This window comes from Perissodus microlepis, chromosome 6, assembly GCF_051167445.1.
Source record: "Perissodus microlepis isolate ML-2025 ecotype Zambia chromosome 6, ASM5116744v1, whole genome shotgun sequence".
Taxonomy (NCBI): domain Eukaryota; kingdom Metazoa; phylum Chordata; class Actinopteri; order Cichliformes; family Cichlidae; genus Perissodus; species Perissodus microlepis.
The window spans coordinates 866,695-885,465 of record NC_140466.1 but is presented as its reverse complement, the minus strand read 5'-3'; the positions used below and the strand labels follow the sequence as shown (position 1 = coordinate 885,465).

Sequence of the window (18,771 nt, the reverse complement as noted above, 5' to 3'; positions counted from 1 at the left end):
ATTTACGTTTACCCTTAGCCAGCAGTTTTAAATTTCCTTCAATGTCGCCTGCTCTGGCCCCTGGAAGACAATTGACTATGGCTGCCGGTGTCTCTAGCTTCACGTCTGAGAACAGAATCACCAATTACCAGAGTTTGACCCCCGGCGGGTGTGTCGCAGAGTGGGAAAAAGCGGTTAGACACATGAACAGGTTGGTGGTGTACCTGGGGCTTCTGTTTCGAACTATGCTTCCTCCTCACCGTCACCCAGCCGACCTGTTTTCCTGGCTGCTCGGGACAATCTGCCGGGGGACAGCTAGCGGGGCCTACGCTACCTTCGGCTACAGGGGCCTGATTAGCTACGTGCTTATCAAGTCTACAATTCAGTGATCCTGGCCTTTAGAGATGAAAATAGGCTACATTTATTACAAGTATCATTACTGCTAAAACATGGCGAGGAGTAACTAACCATCTGACACAATGAGCAGGAAAGTGTAGGCAGGACAGGTGAAGAGGCCATGCTGCTAGCGAGTCGGCTACGAGCTAAGCTAAGCTAGCAAATTCATAAAGACACAGTGAGTAAATAATTCAATTCAATTCAATGTTATTTATATGGCGCCAAATCACAACAACGGTCACCTCAAGGCGCTTTATATTGTAAGGTAGACCCTACAATAATAGATACTTTGGATAAAGCATGTGAAGATTAGACTATGAAATAAGACATTATCGGCTGCTATAGCTGATCATCATATATTGCCTTATAGGTTGGAGAACATTGAGAACACTGTTTAATTGGTTTAAATTTGATTTGACAGATCAAGGTTATTTTGTGTCATTCATTAACTATCATTTTGAACGCATAAAGGTTACACCTGGGGTTCCTCAGGGTTCTGTTCTTGGACCGCTTTCGTTTAATATCGATATGCCTGCTTTAGCTGGGATTATGGAGCATTATGTCATCCGGGGCAGGGTGGCTTTTCGGAGTTTGTCTTGTTTTGCATGAGTTGCTGTGTTTTTGTTCTTTTGGTTTTTGCATGCTTGTTTTTATCGTGACACGCCTGTTTGACTTGTTCCTGGGAGACACCCCAACCTAGACACTAAATAATCTCACCTGTTAGAGTTTATGCATTTAACGGACTCTAGCGCTAACCAATCAGGACAAGCCTGGCAGGCACCTAAGACCAATAAGGGGGGCCTGGCAGGAGACATGAATTCAAATTCTTGTTGCCCCTTGCCAGGGTTGTTTTAATGTTTCTCTCATTCCTCCGGCTGTATCTTCCTACTTTAATTAATGTGTTCTGTAAATCCAGCAGTAAAGCTGTGTCTTGAGTTTCATGGAGTCCTGCCGGAGAGTCCTCCATTTTGGATCCTATTGCTGCCTCCCTCACACACACCATCATGACAATCATATTACAAAAGCTTTGAAATGGTTGCATTGGCTTCCTGTATGTAAAAGAACTGATTTGGAAATACTGTTAATGGGTTATGATCACTAAACGGCCTTGGGCCTCAACACGTTGCTAACTTACTTGAGGGCTATGAGGCTTCGAAGCCTCTTAGTTCCTCGGGAACAGGCTTACTTAATATTCCAGGAGCTCGGACCAAACAAGGTGAGACAGCATTTAGTGTTTATGCTTCCCTCAAACCTGCAGTGTGTGGAATCTATTAGCTTTTAAAATCAGGGCTGAAATCTTTGTCTTTTTGTAGCTTTTATGTTAAATTTTAACTTAAACTTTTAAATTATTGCATTCTTGATTTTAATGTTTTCCTTTTCTATATATTTGGGATTGTTCTGTCTTCGTGAAGCACGCTGAATTGCTTTTGTATGTGTTATATAAATAAAGCTGAGTTTGTCAGATGGATTTTCTTCGATCAGTGATGAATAGTGAGATGTTCTAGCTTTAGAAGGGCTTTTTTACAGACCTTCAACTGACATCGCTTCAGTCCAGCGCACGCACTTTGGATATGAAGTCCTAGCTGTGACTCAACTGACAGCTGCTGGACATCCTGGAAGCTTTCAAACAGAAAAAAAGAATTTCAAAAGATTTACAAAATAAGAGGCTTCTATAACACAATGAAGAGTTTTTATTTTGTAGTTATGAGACACTGACTTGTAAGGAGAAAATCTCAGTTGTTCAGCAGCATGAACACTGCATGGATAAACTTTATTATTGCAGTCAAGCAGCAGAGTCCCAGTGGTTCTGTATAGCAGTTTATTCACAGTAACACGTTTTACTCCTCAGTTCAAGACATAACAAAACAGAGTTTCAGGCATCGAGACATCTTAACAAAGGAACAAACAAACAGATCATATTTGGCAAAAAGTTTCCAGCCATGCATGTAAGAGACATGAGAAACATAATCAGCAGCAAACACAAGAAGTGACGTGAGAGGAGGTCGCCTCCTTTCAGCAGGGAGACAGAGGCGTTTCAAGGCTCAAAGGATTACTCCGCTGCTGAAAATAGTCCCTCGGATGCTGCACCAGTTTGAACATGGAAGTCCCAGAAAGTATCCCTCCAGCTTTTATTGTGAAGGAGCAACACTCAGACCCGTGAAACTCATTTCTGCAGCTGGAAAGTAAGCGAACCAAAAACTGCAGTGTACAGATTTCTCCTTTAAATAACACAAAACACGAGAAAAGTGACGCCCATCCTCTCATCCGCCGCCTCTGCGCTCTCAGACGTTCACACAGGTAATAAATAAGATAAAATACTTCAGGTGTTTCCCACGCTGGTCTTCAGTCTGAGGGGGTTTCAGTGTTAAAGGAACAGTCAGATTTCTTCCAGAGTCTGAGGAGATAGAGACGACTTTCAAGTCTGTGCATCGAGTACAGGAAGTGAATGTCATTAATGTAGCACCGGCTAACAACTTTGCTCCTCTCAAGGTGTTTTATTTAAGCGTAGAGTGTCAGAGAGAACACCTGTGACGGAGCCTGATCTAAACGCAGCGCCCAAAGCTTCAGAAGATTATTGTGACCGTAGCTGCAAACTAACCAAACTAACGAGCGTCTGAGTCCTGGAGAAAGTTCCTGCTTCGAACGCGTGCTGGACACACAGACTTGAAGCGTGCGTCAGCCTTCGTCTCCGAAGCTTCCTAATGAGCTCGGATCTCAAACTGTCCGACTGTTCCTTTAACTTTCCACAGGAACTTTACGTTCAGCCCGATGACAGAAAGTCACCTCCGCAGAAAGTGAATGTTTGTCAAACGCCTGAAACCAGCTGAGAAGCTAAGTTAACCCTCTGACTGCTGAAACCCCGCCCTCACAGAGACCAGCGTGCGAAACAGCTCGTGACTCCCTCAGAGGTCATGAAAGAGCACAAAGAGCAGACCCCGCCAACCCAACGCCCGCCTTCAGGAGGTGCCGTCTCTCACTGCGATGCTGATGTTCAAAGGTAGTCCCGGCAAGACCGGCGTCCCCTGCGCGGGGTTCAGTGGGCGGAGTCAGTTGAACGCCTCCTTGTTGATCCACATCAGGGTCCGCGTCTCGTTGGGCTTGCACTCGTACTCGATGCTGCTGAACTTGTTGCCGAACTGGCAGTGCTCCCTCTTGTAGTAGTTGTAGTATTTGGCCTGCCACACCGTCTCAAACGTCCCCGCCTTGATAAACTGCACCGAGACACAAAGCAGAGGGCTCGAGCTCAAATTCGGCGTCAGGCTTTTAAAACATGTTTTTGGTGTTTCTAAAGAGGCCAAACTCATGAATCCAGACGGCGTGCGCAGTTATCTGCTGACAGGAAACTGCACAAACGCGTCTGATTGTAGATCAATAAATCTGTTACGCCTGTGCAGCTGTCACACGGGTGATAACACCACCTTAAATTATATTTTTTCTCGAGAAGTATAAACAGGTCAGGAATTTAGATGCAAATCCGTCTGTTTCTGAACACGTCCTCTCTGTTTGCTCAGGTTCCTGCTTAGAAACACATGAGGTGAATAAGCTGCTCAGGCTGCTTCGACGCCTCAGACTGTTTAACACCACTGATTTACTTTGAAATGCTGCACAAAGTGTGTGTTTGGAGGCCTCTCCTAAACTGTCCAATGATTTTATGTGTTTTTATTGGAAAGGTTGCAACTACGCAGGCTCTCGTCTCTGAGTCTGAACCCTCGGTCTCAGTCTTGCTCTGCTGTCACTCTTTCTTGTTTAGATTAGTTGTTGGCCACCTGAGGCCCTCTGGTTCTCCAGATCATCCTGTCCCTCCACCAGTGATATCTTGATGGCAGCAGACTCTGGAGAATATACAGTGCTGGTCCTGTTGGATCTCAGCTCTGCTTTTGACACTGTAGATCACAGTATCATGATAAACAGACTCGAGAACTTGTTTGGGATTACTGGTGTTGTTTTAAAATGGTTTATATCATATCTGTCTGAGAGATCTTTTACTGTTTGCATGAATCACGTCACATCAGAATCAACAGTTTTGCCGTGTGGGGTACCTCAGGGATCTGTCCTGGGTCCAATTCTCTTTTTACTTTATGTATTTCCCCTAGGCCAAATTATTAAGCGCTATAAATATATCTCCTATCATCTCTATGCTGACGACATCCAACTATACTGTTCCTTCAAAATGTCTGAGTTTTATAAATTGTCTAATTTAAGTAATTGCCTGACAGAAATCAACAAATGGTTATATGACAATTTTCTCCAACTAAACTCTGATAAAACAGAAACTCTAATTATTGCTCCAGACCACATGGTCCCAGAAATTAGACAGCATATCAGCTTCTTAGACCCTTATGTAAAATCAAGCCTTAGAAATCTCGGTGTCATATTTGACAGCTCGATGTCGCTCGAGCAGCTTTCTAAGCAGCTGGTCCGAAACTGTTTTTATCATTTACGGAATATTTCTAAACTCAGACTAATGGTATCAAAGCTTGAACTTGAGATGATTATTCATGCTTTTATTTCTTCTCGTTTAGACTATTGTAATGGCCTTTTTACTTGTTTTAACAAATCAGCCTTAAATCGTCTTCAGACTGTGCAGAATGCTGCAGCACGTCTCTTAACAGGCACCAAGAGAAGATCGCATATCACTCCAGTCTTGGCCTCCCTTCACTGGTTGCCTGTAAATTTTAGGTTTCATTTTAAAATTTTAGTTCTAACCTTTAGGGCCCTACATGGTCAGGCTCCTCAATATTTATCTGACCTGCTGAAACCACATACATCTTCTCGGGCTTTAAGGTCATTAGATCAGAGACTGCTGGTGGTACCGCGCACTCGTTTTAAAACTCGTGGTGATCGGGCCTTTCAGACTGTGGCACCACGGCTGTGGAATTCTCTCCCTAAATAAATTTTACTTTACTTACTTACTTTACCATGTTTTAAGGAGATTGTGGCTAGCATAGAGCAGGCTGTTCAGGCTATCATAAACAGCAGTTTAATGCCTGCTAATTCTAAGCGTGCAGCCCCACACAGCACTGGCTGACTGCAGGCCAGCTCCACGCTATCAGAGCGAGCCACTGCTCTGAGACATCTCACCTCTATGCTGACTTGGACGGGCTGCCGGTCGCCACTCTTGGTGTGCGGGACGCCCTCGGTGTCGTACTGGCCGTGGTAAACCACCGACTCGTCGTCCCTGGACTGCTGCTCCAGCGGGAAGACGACGCCTCCGATGTTCATGTTGCTGTGAGGAAGAAGAGGCCGAAGGGTTATGCACGAAAATAAAAATATTGCACATTTTTATCATTTTTGACATTTTGTCTCAAACACTGTTAAAGACCATTTGATGTCCAGCAGCGAGCTGAGCGTGTGGCGTGAGAGCGACTCCCACAGTATGAAGGAAACAGGAAACAGCCACTCGCATCTAAAAGTCATTTAAATGTCATCCAGATGTGTAAATGCTGCGAAACGCTTCATAAACGGTTCAGTGGATTTAATTTGTAATTAAAATGTAATTATAGTCACACAGAATAAGGAGAAAACAAGTCAGGTTACCTCAGAATCACAGACATGATTTTACTGTAAGCACATTGAAATAGTTTGTATCCCTGCAGCTCACAGCGTAAACACAGCGTCGTGTTCAGGCTCGATTCATGTTGAACTGCACATTTGGATTTACTGTTCTTTATGCTGATGATAACGGCTGTCCTGACCAACTTGTTTCCCTTTCACACTCCTCTCCTGTACGATACCTGCGACCTGAAAAGTACAGCGTACTCAGGTGTGTGTACTTCCTGTCTGGCCTCCACCTGTGTGTCCTCCCTGTTTGTGTCAGTTTGGAGTTTTCCTTTCATGTCTCTCGTTTACCCACGAAGCCTGTTAACCTGCTACTGTCACCATGGTAACTGATGCTGAACACCTGAAGCAGAGTGTAACGTCAGTGTGGGACTCACTGCTGCTGTGACAGGAAGCAGAGGTCCGCCCCCTCGCTGTGGGCTGATCTTTACTCTCACAGTTACAACGATGGCTCCTGCAGGGCCCACGCTCTGCAATCACTGCCGCATATCAATATGTACCTTTATTTAACTGATAATACTTCAGTGTTTTTACATGTAATGGAGTATTCTCTGATGGTATTTCTGCTCCTGCAATAAGCACATTTTACCCCCGTTATTCCATAATGAACACGTCACTTCCTTTCATTGTCCCCGGTAACCGCAAACCTCCGCCCTGACCGGGAACGACACGTGATCCCCGCATGATTTATTCAGGCAGGTGTCGGATGCTCCGGCCTGCAGGAGGAGCAGCAGCCTGCTCCTCATCATCACCTCCTCATCCTCATCATCACCTCTTGCAGACGTTCTTTATCATTTCTCGCACATGCGCGCTGGCGTTCCGCACACACAGGTTACCGAGATGCTTACGTGGCCTCGACGTTTCCAGGCTTCAGCACCACCTCGATCTTGTACTTGGAGCCCGTGAGGAGCTTGATGGTCCGGCTCTGGCCGAACCGGGTCCCGTCCACCTTGAAGAAGACCGGGCCGTCGTTGGGCTGGATCCGCAGCGCGATGGAGATGTTGATGATCGGGGGGACGTCGTCCATGGCGCCGAGCTCAGGGAGGGGGAGGCGGACGGGTGAGAGAGATGCTGAGGAAGGACCAGAATCAAGCTGCACGCTCACACGGCTTCCGGTGACAGCTGCTTTCAAAATAAAAGACTGCAGCCGCAAATAGCAAGGCAAATGTATGTGTGTATGTGTGTGTGTGTGTGTGGGGGGGGGGGGTCACCGGTGGGCTGTTATTAAAAAACTAAGTTCATCTGAAAGTCGGGAAATTTGTAAAAGGTTAAAAACAAAAGAACAACAAGTTTAACGAAGAGCTTGTGAAACTGAATATGACATAAAACAGGTTAGACAGAAAAATACAACACCTGTGCACGCTCAACATGACGTCACAGGCAGGAAATGACCGGGAGATGAAAAAATGTTCACACCTCACCTCACCCTCGTTGCCAAAGCAACATCTTTGTTGCCTTTGAGCAAAAACGTTAAAAACAGATAAAAACAGCTGATTTAAGTAAACTTGAGTTCCCGCATGTCTGTAAGCTGCAGGTGTGACTTCATGCTTTTGTATCTCTGCTGCTTTGAAAACAGACTGTCACACTGATTTCTTTGTGAGTCTGTGTGGCGTGCTGCGTGTTTGCTTGATGGGAGAAGCTGTGATGTGTCATTAAAAAGAACCGAGTCAGCAGAACCTCACAAAGATGGTTTATTGTATCATCGTCATATTTACACGAACCCAAAACAAAAAGGCTCAAATTTAAAAAAAAAAAAAATTCACTTTGTTTCTCTGTGATTTTTTTCTATAAAAACTTTAAAAGTATGTACAAAAGTTTGCGTTTCCTGTGAAACACAAACTGCAGAGGGAATATATTAGAGTTAAAAATCAGAAGTGCTCGAGGTGCTTTGATAAAACTGGAACGCCGTCATCGATCCAGCTCGGCCTGCAGGATCTCGCCCCAGGTCTCCGCGTCCAGCGGCGTCAGCTTCCTGCCGCTCAGCTCGTCCGCCGACCTCACGTGACTGAACCGTCCAATCAGCCAGTCTTTCTTCACAAGGCTGCGGATGTAGTTCCTCACCAGGATCACCTGAGGACAGGAAACAGGAAACGGTCAGGAAGCAGTTCTGCTGTTTCCGGGTGACGCTGGTTTCATAAGCTGGACTAAAAGCAGTTTTTAATAATGACATTAAAATAAATGGCTGCAGCATGAGACATGTGGACAAGTCTTCACTCCGCTCTGTTTCACAGGCATAACTAACAGTTGTAATGTTATGAGTATATCCAACACTTCAGTGAGAACAGCTGGAACATCTGCTACAGCCACAGGTTCTGCCCCTCAGCAACCTTCCAGCAGAAGCCCAATCAGACGAAAGCTGATGGCTCTCAGAGCTGCTTCATCCCATCAAAATAATTCCCAGCTGACTGTCACTATTCCAGGCCAGGGATCCAATTCTTTGGGGAAGTTATTCAAAATTTCAGCTCAAACAAAGGGCGAGGTGTTCTTAGACATTTTTCCAACAATATATTTTGAGGGACTTAAAGCTTGAATATGAAAAGAAAACAACAACATGTCTTCAGCGTGACGTTCCACAGGTGTGACACCGTGGACCAAACCTGACTTCATAGAAAGTTTCTGTGAAAACTGCATCCCAAGTTTGTGATGCTTTTTGGAATATTGAGGATTTAATGTGCAGAAATCAACTCAGCTGATACGAAAACCTGGAGATCAAATCTCAGCTCTGACCTGCAAACCTGCTGACACAGGTCACATGACCTTCATCAGCATCAGATCCCTCAGAAAAACATCGATGGAAAAATGTTTAAAACCTCTGACCTTCATCCCTTTTTGACTAATGACAGCAGGACCTGAAATGAGCGTAGTTCCTGTTTGAAGCGGATCATTAACCTGGAAAAGTTTCAGAAGAATCTGAGATGTTTTCTAAGCTTAATGACATAATATGTTAGGAACCTTCCAGGAGAGGCCGTGTCTCCGGTCGCTGTCGACCTCCCTCTGGCAGATGGCTCGGACCATCAGGCACTGCTTCCTCCACAGCTGCTCGCTCTGCTCGATGATCTGATGCCACAGCCTGCAGGTCCTCGCCGCGCTGCACAGGCTCGCCGCGTCCAGCTCGCCAAAGATCCTCACGCTCATTTCTGTCGGCAGCGTCTCGGCAAAGTTGCGAGGTGGGGCTGTGCCTTCGGCTGCCGTCAGGGCGGGGCTTCCTTCACAGAGAAAAAACACTGGTGGAGTCCTCCCACACACATGCTGCATAATAGAGTCGGACTGAGTGGAAGAGCCTGAGGAAAGAGAGCCGACAACGATGGAGAAATGAGTCACAGATTAAAGACCTCAGACTTTTAACTCACACTGTGGAGGACGAGTTAAGGATGAAGACAAATCACAGTGAAGCCTGAGATTCTTCATCAAAGCACCAACATGTTTCAAAGCACAGACGCAGGAAAAGCGAAATAAAATGCAGTTGTTGTTTTTTTTTAAATTACATCACAAAGACATAAATAAAGAATCGAGAGGGGGGGGGGGGGGGGGGGGGCTGAGAAAGAGAAGAAAATGTCCGAAACACCCAGAAAGAGACAGAAAGGTTCAAGATGAGCCTGTGAGATGAAAAAAATAGACAAAATCACTGAAATGAGCGAGAAAAGAAAGAAAAAGACCTCCGAGAGAGTAACGACGCAAAGTGCCCGTAAGGAGAAGATCCAGCTGCTAAATAATGAAGATTTCACACAAAATAAGCAGAAAAAAGCGAAAAGTTTGGAAACAAGGACACAAAGGACTGTGAGACGAACCAGAAAGATTCCGCGCAGAGAGGCGTGACGAGAAGGTGAAGGGCTCCCACGTCAAACCGAAAGAGAAACACGAACAGTGGGGTCCCCACGGACCCAGCCTGGAGACGTCACCCAAACACAAACTGCTTCCTGTGTCTGTCTTCAAAGACAGACGTGATAAATATCCCCGTTTTTTCCGTCCTGTGTGGCTCTTTTGGCCGACGCTGATTTTCGGTAACAAAAGCTGATTTTAATGCTTCACCCCGACAACTCGCCTCCGCCCCTGCTAACAGCTAACAGCTAATAGTTCATGAAAAACTCCACCGGCCGCTTCCGCTTTCAGACCGAACACCGACTTTTACCGTGCACGTGTCCCGGTGTGTGTGATAAGAAGGCGGCGGCGCGCGAGAGAAAACCGGTGTCTTACCTTCCGCGAGGTCTCTGACAGACAGCTCACACGGTTTAAATGTCCTAACGGATGTTTACAAACGTACGCTACGTCATTATATTTTGATTTTTGGCGCATGCGTGCAAGGCATAAACGTCCGTTAATTTAAATTTGAAAACCGTTGAAAAAATGATTTTCTTAATTTTCTAATTATAAAATTAAACTGTAAAGCATTTCTCACGCTGCAGTTTTAAAGCAGTCCCTACCACATCCCATTCATTAATCTGCCGATTCTTCAAATATATGGAAAATATGGACCTTCGAACTTTTTTTTACGTTTGTTTGTATTTTTCATCGATATCTCACGTGCAACAACGCTGTCATATTAAAAGCATTTCGGCAGAAGAGATAAATGTTTTGTTTTTACAGATTAATTTCATCTGCATACACAGGTGGTTAGCACAGGCAAGGTTAGGTTTATTTTTAAGGAAGATCAGGGAGATTCTGGGCGGAGTTCGGTGAGTGAGGTCAGAGACCCAGTGCGCACGCTCCGCTCCGTCCCGGAAGTTTTGAACGGTGTTGCTGAGCTGAAGTTGTGTCGGTGCTGCTGCTCGGTCTGGTTCCCCTCCACAGTCCGAGAAGCTGCTTTCAACCTGAAACCTTTTGAACTGTCGAAGCGTGGCGCTGCTCTCTGTTTTCCTCCACGTTCCTCCAGCGGGGTGCAGCTGCCTCCGTCCGCTCCGCTGAGCCGATGTCTGGCTTCGACCTGGTCCCGGTGGACGGCGGGGATCCGGTCCACCTGCCACCCGGAGAGACGGTGTTGGGCCGGGGCCCGTTACTGGGAGTGAGTCCTCTCCTCTTCAGTCTGAAAACATGACCGCGGATCATTTATAGACTTCTGCTCGTTACAGCAGCACGTGATCTTTAATCACGTGATAAATCCAGGGAAGCTTAGCTTCACTTAAAAACATGATTTAAACCTCATAACTAATCAATAACAAAGTGACCAGACATGATCAGGTGGATCACTGATCTGCTGACGTAGGGAGGGCGCGGCTTCATAAGCTAGCACCTTGAACTTTGACCCTCCTCCGTCCTCCTGCCAGTTCCTTAAAATGCAATAGGAGGCAACAGGATGCTGCTCAGGTGTATCCTTTAAAACAGGGGTGGGGAATGCAAAGCCTCGAGGTTTAGAGGTGTCCTTCATCCATTCATTTAAATGGCCTCCAGTTCTCCTGAGGCCTGGTGATGAACTAATCATCTGATCCAGGTGTGTTCACCCAGGGTGAGCTCTAAACCCCACCCCTGCTTTATAAGGCTACAACTGGCCACTGTGCAAAAGTCTTGAGCCACCCATCATGTCTGTAAAATTTGACCTGTTCCTGTTTAAAAAAACACAACTTAAAACAAAATGAAACTAAAGTCCACAGAAGAAAAAGTTCTAAACATGTTTGATCTGACCCGTCAGAGACAGCAGCGTGTGTGTGATTGTGTTAGAGCAGCTCAGCATCATCACAGTGGGAAATGATCCGTCATGTGGGCGTGGCTTTGATGCAGCTTTTCCCTCTCTTGTTTTTCTGTCTTTGTTCTGAGACCTGGTTTGCTTCCCTTCATTCGTCACGGCTGAGCTTGAGTCTGTTTGATTTATTCAGAGTAATACTGTAAAAGGAGCAGCTGGAGACGTCTGTAAACGCTGCCTTGTTTCCCGTCTCAGATCAGTGATAAGCGAGTCTCCAGACACCACGGGCTGCTGGACAACCTGAGCGGAGAGCTGCGCCTCAAAGCCGTACGTTCGACCTTCCTCCTGTTCCTGAATGTGAAGCAGGCCACAGGTTTAGGTTTATGTTTCTTATTACATTAGCTTTAATACATAATCATTTTATTATTCAACATTATAATAAATATAGAAGTGTGGTTGTTTCATATCATAGAAATCTCCCTTTGCTTTAAATTCAGCCTTGGTCCCTGTTGCTTTGGCAGATTTTGTTTTTAATTCCATCATTATTATTATTATTATTATTGTTGTTGTTGTTGTTGTTGTTGTTATTATTATTGTTATTGTTATTAGTGTTGTTGTTGTTTGAGTTTCGGTTTAACCTCCTGCTGTTTCGGTCCTCAGACACACCTGAACCCGTGCTTCATTCAGTCGACCCCCACCGATGACCCTCGACCTCTGCAGAAAGGTTCCTGGCACGTCCTTCGTCACGGAGACTTCTTTTCTCTGCTGCCGGGTCGGTTCATCTACGAGGTGGTGTCAGTGGGCGGAGACGAGCGCACGCCCAGGTACTTCTGACGTCTGAAAAACGCTCCTTTCTGTCCTGATGTCGGTCGAGACAAAGACTCGAACCGTCTCGCTGAGTAATGAAGGTGGAGGCTGCTCTCAGGTAACGAGAGCTCTTTTATCTGTGCGGGCCGCACCATGCGGGGTTAAACGCTCGGTCAGAACATTAGGCACAGCGTAGGTTTCCGATTTTGTCGCGCTCTTTGAAGCTGACATCAAAGTTAATGCCGATCAGCTCAGTTAAAATTCACGCCGAGCTTCCAGCTCGCAGCGTTAAGGTCTCACAGAAGTTCACATTTATCTGCATCAGTGTCGCTCCCCACAGGAACAGCCAGATGTTAGAAGAAGAAGAAGAGACACTTCCTGTTCCTCCTGATCCAGCTGTGGATCTACGTCCAGCTGCCAGACTGAACCAGGAGGAGCCGCCGCCGTCAGCAGCTCCGGAGGAAGACGAGGAGGCCGAGAGACCGTTCAAGGTAGGCTGAACTTTTCAGAGACGAGAAGCTGCTGGAGAAGGACTCCTCAGGGGGCGGGGCCTAAGAGTGACGTCAGCAAGTGTGAATATTGAATCAAGGAGGCGCTTTCAGAGTGCAGGGTTAATGTGATGTGACAGAAACATGAAACTTTAGATTAGTTTGTTTTTTAACAAACAAAGTTTATAAATAAAGTTATGAGACAAACAAACAGATCAACAAGTACAACAAACACTGACAGAAATAATCATCATCAGAACAGGACTTACTGTAATAATAAAGGAAACTTTGGTTGACAGCAGCTCCTCCCTCGTTCACCAGGGGGCGCCACAGCAGGCGGCTTCACATGTTCGATCCCACAGTGGGTGTGTCAGTGGCTCAGTGGATGGCAGTGTGAAAGTGAATCAGTGAAGTCGTCTCGTTGCGTTTCTTTCAGGGAGACTCGGCAGGATCGGTGAAAGACGATCAGCGAGGCGCCGCTCCGTCTGTGACCAGGAGAAGAGTTTTACCTGCATGGATGCAGGCGGCTGTACCTGCTGCAAAGACTCCGCCCTCCACCCCGACAGGTAACAAAGACCCGTCCTGTGTTCCCTCTGCCTGCGGGGGGCGCCCTTTCTGATCCTGTTATTTGTTTGAAAATGTCTGTGTAGTTCGGACCTGCCGACCTGCGGCGCCGTCACCTGCCACTAAACGAGCAGTTGTCGCACAAGCCACGCCCGCAACAACCTCCTCACCTGAGGAGGCGGAGTTCACAAGGAAGGAGGAGGAGAGGCCGAGGAAGAGGAGAAAACTGAGTGATGACGAAGAACAACCTGAGGTGAGACCTGTTGAGCAGAGTTTCTGTTTCCAGGTTTAAATTTCGCCTCCTGACCTAAGAGACTAATATGTCCTCTGGCTTTCAGGAGGCCGCCGCCCACCGTCCGGCTAAACCGAACAGGTCTGAGGACAGCGGCGAGAACGACAGCTTCACCATGAAGGCGGACGCGGAGGACAAAGCAAATGAGTCTGAGAAGGAGGGCAAGATGTCTGAAAACAACGGGACGTCTAAACGAGCCGAGCCCGCTGGGTCAAACGGAGACGCAGAGTCTGGCCCCGCCCCTTCCAAAGCCCGAGTCAGAACGCCGTGTCCGTACGGGACGGCCTGCTACAGGTACGACACTGAAACACACGGAGTCACAGGATGAATTTATTCTGAGAGCTTTTGCTTTGATGTCTCGTTTCCCTCTGAAGACGAGCTGAAGAGCACTCGAGCCGATGAGGTGAGTCAAGCGCCTCTCGTAGCCCCGCCCCTTCACCATCTCACAGACGCCGCTCGCTGCCTCAGATTAGTCCTTCAGATTTCACTTTTAGAAAAATCTTTGAAACAAGGAGCAGCTGTCCTCACTGCAGTGACTCCAACAGCTGGTCCCAGCCCACGGTGTGGTGCAGGCTGCATAGCAAACCGCTGCAGGTGACCACCCTGCACAGGTGACCGCCCTGCACAGGTGACCGCCCTGCACAGGTGACCGCCCTGCACAGGTGGGCTTCACACCCTTCGTTTCCTCCCTGCTTGTGTTTTCCAGGAAGAACCCACTTCATTTCCAGGACTGCAGTCACCCTGGAGACACAGACTACGAGGAGGAGGAGGAGGAGGAGGAGGAGGACAAACCCGAGTGTCCCTACGGCAGCGACTGCTACAGGTTAGAGCTGAGCCCACGGCCGAGGCTCTGCAGCTGCTGACAAACAGACACCAACGAGGAGCCTCAGTGGTCACACATCAGGGTTTAGTTACTTAATAACTGACTGCAGCACATTGTTGCTGTCAGAAAACACAAAGTTATTGATTTGATACTTTTTCTGTTTTATCTTCACTTCTTTTTATTGATTTTATTTCATTTAGTGCTTTTTATGACAGACACACAAGGACACACACACACACACACACACAGGGACACAGACACACACACACACACACAGGGACACACACACACACACAGGGACACACACACACACACACACACAGGGACACACACACACACACAGGGACACAGACACACACACAGGGACACAGACACACACACACACACAGGGACACACAGGGACACACACACACAGACACACACACACAGGGACACACACACACAGGGACACACAGGGACACACTGGGACACACACAGGGACACACACACAGGGACACACACACACACACAGGGACACACTGGGACACACACAGGGACACACAGACACACACACACACACAGGGACACAGACACACACACAGGGACACACACACACACAGACACACAGACACACACACAGGGACACACACACACACACACACACAGGGACACAGACACACACACAGGGACACAGACACACACGCACACACAGGGACACACTGGGACACACACAGGGACACACACACACACAGGGACACACACACACACACAGGGACACAGACACACACACAGGGACACACACACACACACACACAGGGACACAGACACACACACAGGGACACACACACACACACACACACACACAGGGACACACACACACACAGGGACACAGACACACACGCACACACAGGGACACAGACACACACGCACACACAGGGACACACACACACACACACACAGGGACACACACACACACACAGGGACACAGACACACACACAGGGACACACACACACACACACACAGGGACACAGACACACACACAGGGACACACACACACACACACACACAGGGACACACACACACACAGGGACACAGACACACACGCACACACAGGGACACACACACACACACACAGGGACACACACACACACAGGGACACAGACACACACGCACACACACACACACAGACACACACGCACACACAGGGACACACACACACACACACAGGGACACACACACACACACACAGGGACACACACACACACACAGGGACACACACACACACACACACACACAGGGACACACACACACACAGGGACACACACAGACACACACAGGGACACACACACACACACACAGGGACACAGACACACACACAGGGACACACACACACACACACACACAGGGACACACACACACACAGGGACACAGACACACACGCACACACAGGGACACACACACACACACACAGGGACACACACACACACAGGGACACAGACACACACGCACACACACACACACAGACACACACGCACACACAGGGACACACACACACACAGGGACACACACACACACACAGGGACACACACACACACACAGGGACACACACACACACACACACACACAGGGACACACACACACACACACAGGGACACACACACACACAGGGACACACACACACACACACACACACAGGGACACACACACACACACACAGGGACACACACACACACACACAGACACACACACACACACACACAGACACACACACACACACACACACACACACACACAGGGACACACACACACACACACAGGGACACACACACACACACACACAGGGACACACAGGGACACACACACACACACAGGGACACACACACACACACAGGGACACACACACACACACACAGGGACACACACACACACAGGGACACACACACACACAGGGACACACACAGACACACACACACACACAGGGACACACACACAGATGCGATTCGTGTTCCTCAGAGCAGTGTTTCTTTGGTTGACACTTGGCTCGCTGCAGATTCTGCGATGAGTAATTCGAGTATTTTTAACTCGACACGACCGACGCTGCACACGGACGGCTGTCAGGAAACATCGTCTGACCTGCATCACTCCACGTGACGGTAACGACTTTATTCTGACGTGAACTTTGTTTCCTCTGCAGGAAAAACCCCCTGCACAGGAAGGAATACAAACACACAAAGAAACCAGGTACGCTCATGGACACACACACACATTTGTGTCGTACAGGTGGAAGTAAATAACAACAGGTGATAAATAAAAGGGTCTGAAAATTAGAAACAGAAACTAAATCTCGGCCACTTCATTCTCTGACTCACTCGCAGTAAATCCCCCCACAGCTCGCCACGTCGCCAAAAAGACTCCCGCTGGCGACGAGGACGAGTACGAGGACAGCTTCATTAATGACGACAGCGAGGACGCGGGCGATGACTCGGACTACGTCCCTCCTGACTCGGACGACAGCGGTAAGGAGGACATCAAAGGCCTGCAGAGAGAGGCTACGGCCTTCCTGAAGAGGAGGAAGTAAGCGGAAACCTGCCCTGCCCCTCGCTGACGGCTCACCAGACCAGAACGCCGTGTTTGATGACGTCATCCTCTACAAACGAAAATATCAAACCCGCTCCATCTGCATTAGAGACAGTATGAGAGGCTGTTCTTTCATCTTTGTGTCCTGATTGATTTTAAACCACACCTGTCTGGTTTTTCACATTAAAGGTTCGGCAGCCTTTTGTAGAGAGGCTTTTAATGTGAAAAACATCTGTTAATATTCAGCAAAGAAGAAACGAGTATGAACACATGATTTCTGCTTTCTGTTTCCTTTTGTTTTTACTTTATGGTACTCGTCATGTTGGATAAGACACGTCCTCGTGTTGTTTCACATTAAAAGTCTCAAAGTCTTCCCTTTACAGACTTTTAATGTGGAAATAACATCAGGAAGTCTTTGTGAATAAGGAGTGAGATAACAAGGAAAAAACATATTTAAATTTTTTTGTTGTATTTCCATTTTCTTCTTTGCTGTAGTGAGGAACATCCAGGTGTTTTTTCAAATTAAAAGTCTTGCAGCCTGTCAAACTTGGATTGCATCAATCAGGAGCACAACAAAGGAGAAGCACGTGGATTAAAACGTAAAACTATTATTTCTGCCATCATGTTTCAGTTTGCTCTACCTGTGATTAGTGCTGAGGTGCATCCAGGTTTTTTCAGAGTAAAACTCATATTTAGGCTTTCAAATATATGCCTATGTTTTGCTTTTAATGTGAAAAACAGAGGAAGTAACAGTCGTCTTTGCACTTTTTCAAAATAAGTCTCATTGTTTTCATTTTAATGTGAAAAAGTCTTCATATATCTGTAGTGACACTAAGAAGAAACAGCGGGTGTCTTCTTCCACTAAAAGAAGTGCTGCAGGACTTTTAATGTGAAAGGGATTATTTCTGGCTGTGGGGGTGGAGCACGTGTGAGGCCCACCAAACATTAAAATAAGTAACACTAAAATAAAAACCCGACCCATTTAAGTTCTGGATTTCCCCGAGTTTACCTGTAAAGTCACCTGTGAGAAGTCGACCTGAGGCCGTCCAAAGTGGACGCGCTCGGCTCAGTTTTATTTTGAAGCAGCTTTAAAATGAAGCGAGTGATTCATTCTGGTAAGAAATCGTGTTTTCCACTCAGAGACGGCGTCCTCCACAGAGGGTCCGAGCAGCGACCTGACAGCTGAGCCGTGGCGCTCTCTGAGCTGCTTTTATTTTTGTAAATAGAGTCTGTGCTGTTGGCCGCAGGTGAGTCGCTCAGAGAGAGTGAACCGTTTTTATCAGCTCACTGATTCTTGGACTGTTTTTCTATTAAATACATCAAAAACAAAGCGGCGTCTCATTTCTTCATTCTGTCACAGCTGCGACAGGAAGTCCATTTGATTGATTAGGAAGCTCAGCCCGCCCTGATGTTTGGCTGACCCGGCAGAGCTGTGGAGTGTTTTGCAGCCCGCTGGTCACCTGTGCAGGTGTCATCCTGGGGGGAGAGTCTCTAAATGTTCTTTGTTAATCTGACAGAACAAAAATGTGTTTTTATGACAGTTTTTGGTTTCTTTTAATGATCGTAGTCTAACGCACAGAAAGCGAGTATTTGTTCAGCTGTGATGACGGCGCGCCTTCACTGAGCTTATACACAGGCACCAGTACTGATGCTGGGAGTCGGGCTGTGGGGAATGTGATGTCCAGTCTGAGC

General features: G+C 47.2%; 3 protein-coding genes across 6 annotated transcripts; 1 reads left to right on the top strand and 2 right to left on the bottom strand.

Moving 5' to 3' along the window:
• Window positions 1-2,180: 2,180 nt before the first annotated feature.
• Window positions 2,181-7,098, bottom strand: cnrip1a (cannabinoid receptor interacting protein 1a). Its single transcript, XM_084929875.1, has 3 exons — window positions 6,783-7,098; window positions 5,458-5,602; window positions 2,181-3,587 (listed from the first exon to the last, which is right to left on the bottom strand). Exons 1-3 carry the CDS (start codon window positions 6,959-6,961, stop codon window positions 3,423-3,425), a joined length of 489 nt encoding a protein of 162 aa, XP_084786001.1. The 5' UTR covers window positions 6,962-7,098; the 3' UTR covers window positions 2,181-3,422.
• A 510-nt stretch (window positions 7,099-7,608) lies between these two features.
• Window positions 7,609-10,840, bottom strand: fbxo48 (F-box protein 48). Of its 3 annotated transcripts, none has more exons than XM_084929878.1 (3): window positions 10,750-10,840; window positions 8,887-9,215; window positions 7,609-8,004 (listed from the first exon to the last, which is right to left on the bottom strand). In XM_084929878.1, the coding sequence occupies exons 2-3, from the start codon at window positions 9,187-9,189 to the stop codon at window positions 7,843-7,845; spliced, it is 465 nt and encodes a 154-aa protein (XP_084786004.1). In that variant the 5' UTR covers window positions 9,190-9,215; window positions 10,750-10,840; the 3' UTR covers window positions 7,609-7,842. The 3 variants fall into 3 exon arrangements, with proteins under 3 accessions (XP_084786004.1, XP_084786002.1, XP_084786003.1); XM_084929876.1 differs by lacking the exon at window positions 10,750-10,840 and adding an exon at window positions 10,129-10,577; XM_084929877.1 differs by lacking the exon at window positions 10,750-10,840 and adding an exon at window positions 9,723-10,122.
• On the top strand, window positions 10,839-18,409 carry aplf (aprataxin and PNKP like factor). 2 transcript variants are annotated; one of them, XM_084929825.1, is made up of 10 exons: window positions 10,839-10,933; window positions 11,804-11,875; window positions 12,209-12,372; window positions 12,696-12,846; window positions 13,280-13,409; window positions 13,494-13,660; window positions 13,746-13,993; window positions 14,406-14,522; window positions 16,697-16,743; window positions 16,893-18,409. In XM_084929825.1, the coding sequence occupies exons 1-10, from the start codon at window positions 10,841-10,843 to the stop codon at window positions 17,078-17,080; spliced, it is 1,377 nt and encodes a 458-aa protein (XP_084785951.1). In that variant the 5' UTR covers window positions 10,839-10,840; the 3' UTR covers window positions 17,081-18,409. The 2 variants fall into 2 exon arrangements, with proteins under 2 accessions (XP_084785951.1, XP_084785950.1); XM_084929824.1 differs by having other exon boundaries at window positions 16,878-18,409.
• Window positions 18,410-18,771: the final 362 nt, after the last annotated feature.